This window comes from Pygoscelis adeliae, unplaced genomic scaffold, assembly GCF_000699105.1.
Source record: "Pygoscelis adeliae isolate BGI_AS28 unplaced genomic scaffold, ASM69910v1 Scaffold297, whole genome shotgun sequence".
Classification (NCBI taxonomy): Eukaryota; Metazoa; Chordata; class Aves; order Sphenisciformes; family Spheniscidae; genus Pygoscelis; species Pygoscelis adeliae.
In genome coordinates, this window is record NW_008825211.1 from 35,567 (window position 1) to 39,690 (window position 4,124).

The window sequence follows — 4,124 nt, forward strand, 5'->3', positions numbered from 1 at the left end:
GTAGGGAAAACCAAGCTTTACTTACCCCGGGGATGTTCGCATGATGCATCCGCTGCGGGTGCAGTTGCAATCACAGAATTTGTCATGAAATTGTTTCGCGTCGTCATGGCTGAAGCCTAAGCTGTGGCCTATCTCGTGGGCGAGCGTCATCACGTCGCTGACAGTGTCGTGGCCAGGGAACTGCAGGCGGGAAGAAAAACCACAGGTCCACGTTTTCTCAAGTCAGTGTATGTTGATGTGGGGAACTTGAGATCTAGACTTCCAATGTTTTGCTCAGTAATTGTGAAATTTGTGCTAGCTGGGGACTTGCACTGGCAACCAACCAATTAGGGAAACCAAAGGACCCCTAAGGAGTTGGTCTGGGGAAGCACTGGACAGCTGTTCCTTCACCATCTCATCTTCTTTAAGAAACGGCAAAACCAAGACCAGCATCACCTCCTTCAGATGCCCATTTTAGGTGTTACCTGCTAATCAGTAAAAGCCTGAGCCCACGAGTTAGGTAAAATCAACTCCCGAGGTTCACTGTTGATATGAAAGGTTTGTTTTTCCTTTCAGGCAGCGCAAGCCCTTGAGGTCTCCCCTTACCGAGACGACACCCATGGAGTTCATCTGGCACATTGTCCCCTTCCAGGCAAATCCCCGTTCCTTGTAGTGCTGGCCACTGCAGCAGGAAAGTTTGAATGTTAAAGAAATGCAGAACAACTTTGTCTCAATAATGGGATGCATCGCCTGAATTACAGCTGGAAAATAATGGTTTCGGGTAACAAGGAGCTCCTTTCTTGAAGAAAAGCCCAGCGTCACCCATTTCTCCTATGGGAGCCCCGTGTGCAGGTGGGCTGGTACCCACAGATCAGGTGTGCAAGCACCAGCGAAGCATCATGCTAAGGAAACAGAGTCACGGTTTCTAAACTCATTGGCGTCCTCCCTTCTTTAAAGGGAAGAGTGGCCTATAGGCTATTTCAGTAAAATAAAATTATTCAAACTTATTTTAAAAAGATTTGGCAATATAGTATGTTGAATTTGAGAAAAGAAATAGTCAATAAATTTTGAGATATATATTTTACTATGCAGAAGGCTTCTTTCCCCCAAAATAAAGGAAAAAGGAACAGACAAAACAGAAACAAGGTGCTAGGTCTTAAAAAGCAAATGAGTGAAATAAGTGATTAAACGTCTTGCGGTTTGAGATCTAACTCCCTCGTCCTAGCAAAAAGGTTTAATTGAAAAACGGAGTTGTAAACCACATAACAATGAATTACTGTATCTAAAAAATGAGTGGCTTGTATATATAAAAATGAGTAAAAACTAAAAATGAGATTAAAATAATTCAGTTACAGACAAATGTATCAAGATTGGAAATAAGCTGTACACTCTGTGTGTGTACATGTGTGGAAAAACATAAAAGAGGACAGTGAAAGGGAAAAGTGAATTCTTGTATCAATTTACATGACAAATATGTGCTGATTAGTACATGGACTGATTAAGCTGTTACATTTTTTTCCACGAGATATCACCAGGACAAAAGACTTATCGGCATGTATATGTAAAAATTCGAAGAAGAAAGAGGTGAAAATATTCTTGCTCCCTGCTTATCTCTCCACAGCCGGTATGTGAGCTGAGCAATTAAAACGCGGGACTCTTACAGCAGTAACTGGATATGGTCATAATTAATGCGACCGACAGCATCCCTCTGACACCACGTGGCAAAAACCTGCAGCGTCCGGGCCAGGCTGTGGGCGGTCGTCACCCGGTCCGTCCTGGTCCACATCTCCACCGCGCTGATGATGATCTGCAGCTTCATGGGCTTGTAGACCTGGAAGGCGGCGAGAGCTTGCATCCCCTGCAGCCCACGGGGCGTGCAGCGACCCTGGGCACCACGCTTGTCTCCGCGTTATTCGTGCAGGAACCGGTTTCTTGCTAAAGCTGAAAGAGCTGAGCATGCCATTTATTTTCATGCATTGTATTAATTTAATGGAGCTTTCTTTGTAGCTCGTTTTTGAGTGCCTTGTGGCTGAGCTTGTGGCTGATCATAGAATCATAGAATCGTTAAGGTTGAAAAATGCAACCTTAACAATTCTATGATATGACCTCTAAGATCATCGAGTCCAACCGTCGACCCAACACCCCCAGGCCCACTAAACCATGTCCCTAAGCGCCTCATCTACACGTCTTTTAAATACCTCCAGGGATGGGGACTCCACCACTTCCCTGGGCAGCCTGTTCCAATCTTTAACCACTCTTCCAGTAAAGACATTTTTCCTCATGTCCATGATGCACTGGCGCCTTGTCAGTGTATTGACACAGAAGCAGCAGAAGATGAAAACTCATGTGCTGTTTTAGAGGACTCAGAGAAAGAAGGAGGTGACGAGACAGGGGGATCGTAATGAGCTACCAGAAAGCGTTTGGTAGCAATAATACATATTCCCAATCAACTGTTTCAAAGGGGTGATTTCACAATTATCTTTAGACTGACTTCACTCATATTTGAAGCAATTTTTTAACAGTTGAAGTGGGTTTTATAGTGTTGAGGAACACATCGGTTCCTGGTAGAGGAGCTGCGGTCAGGCACAGATCATTCATCTCTTTCCCAGGGTGGCGGGTTAGACAGCCAGCCAACGGAGCAGAACGGCGATCGTAATTACCGCGTCATTAAAACTCACCGTGTTCAGGAGGTTGCTAATGGAAATGAACAGATGTAGCATCAGGGTTTCGTTGTAGTTGTTAACTTTAAACTGAAAGGGGAGAAGGGCTACGTTACAACGCTGAACGCCAAGGACTGCCTCCAATATAACACAGCGGCCGTAGCATGGCGATAATTTCTGACGCTTACCAGCTCTTTGTTTGTGATCAGAGCCAGCTCCAGGTATCTGGTGGACACGGGCAGGATCTGGAGACCGGGAACCTCCTGGAAGTGAACAAATGACACTGCGGTTATTGAGGTATGTTCAGGAGCTTTAAAGCTTACACCGCATTGCAAAAAAACAAAGTGGTGTTACTCAAACTAATCCAGATTTTCCCTTAAGTACAAGAACACAGAGCAGTTATGCATTAGAGAAGGATTAATGAGAGTAACGAGTAATCAGGGCGAGAGCAGAGAGATTCTGAGACAGAACACAGTTGTAGGGGGGGTGTTTCTTGGTAGCGGGGGGATTACCTGGCATTGCTCGTCTTAAATGGGCTCTCTGCGAGCTGCAGACTTTTGCACGTGCTCGGACCATTTTTTAATCATTAAATTTGGCACCACAAAAACTGCGTCAAAGGGAGAATTGAGTGGGGTCAACACGAGCTGCCTGCACCAAGCAGCCTAGTGCTAGAAACCAGGAGGGTAAACTGATAATTGCAGATAAAAACTGGTCCTGAGGTAAAATCGTTCCAGCCGTATGAAAACCACAAAAATAACTCTTACTTAGTTTTTCTTCATTTTGCCCAGCACACCTGCATAATACAGCAAATGGGAGCGTGCCCACCGATAGACCCAGCCAGTGAGAGGCACCACGTACTGCGCCCGGGATCCAGCAGCCTCTGGAAATAAGGTTTTTAGTGTTTCTTGCTTGTGCCCTTTGCACATTTACCTGTGCGTGGGCAGCTCCATAGTTACGATCTGCTCTAAGTGCGACGCGCTCAGTCTTGGGCTGGGTAGAGCTCATTGATTTCTACTTTTTGTACATCTAGCACATTAATTGCTGGTAGCAATTGGTTAAGGGGTAATCTGGGGGGGTTCTTCTCCTCCTCTGAGCAGGTATTGCTCATTGGCAGCAAAGTCCCATCTCTGAGGGAGTGAGCAGACGGTGAGACTGTGAGAGCGTTCGAGATCTGCAGATTTGTTAAGTAACGAGGAGAAAAAGAAGCTGACCCTACAAAAACCTGGCTGGTTGCTTTGGCATTGGCTGAGGTGGGGGTGAGGAAGACACGTTAGCGTTTCTCCTGGGTAGTTCCCAGGCATTTTGGTGGTAGAAGAGAGGAGGAGTTTCTATCTCGCAGAAGGACAACGTTCTAAAGGGTTTGGCTGTTGCAGAAGTATGCATGGCTAAAAAAAATGCTGTTGCTTAAGTCATTTTAAGCATGGGGACTCATGTCTCTTCTCTGCTGAACAAATACCACTTTATTATTATTATAAATTATCCTCT

The 4,124-nt window shown here is 45.3% G+C and overlaps 1 protein-coding gene across 1 annotated transcript in view; it reads right to left on the bottom strand.

Annotated features, from left to right (window-relative positions):
- The window catches only part of LOC103921121 (disintegrin and metalloproteinase domain-containing protein 9-like), a 36,607-nt gene that overhangs the window by 14,322 nt on the left and 18,161 nt on the right, over positions 1-4,124 (bottom strand). Inside the window, exons 9-13 of the mRNA XM_009329030.1 lie at positions 2,828-2,902; positions 2,658-2,729; positions 1,641-1,810; positions 586-661; positions 26-180 (exon numbers count right to left, since the gene is read on the bottom strand). Coding sequence (XP_009327305.1) covers positions 26-180; positions 586-661; positions 1,641-1,810; positions 2,658-2,729; positions 2,828-2,902 — 548 coding nt within the window. The remainder of the gene's footprint in view (positions 1-25; positions 181-585; positions 662-1,640; positions 1,811-2,657; positions 2,730-2,827; positions 2,903-4,124) is intronic.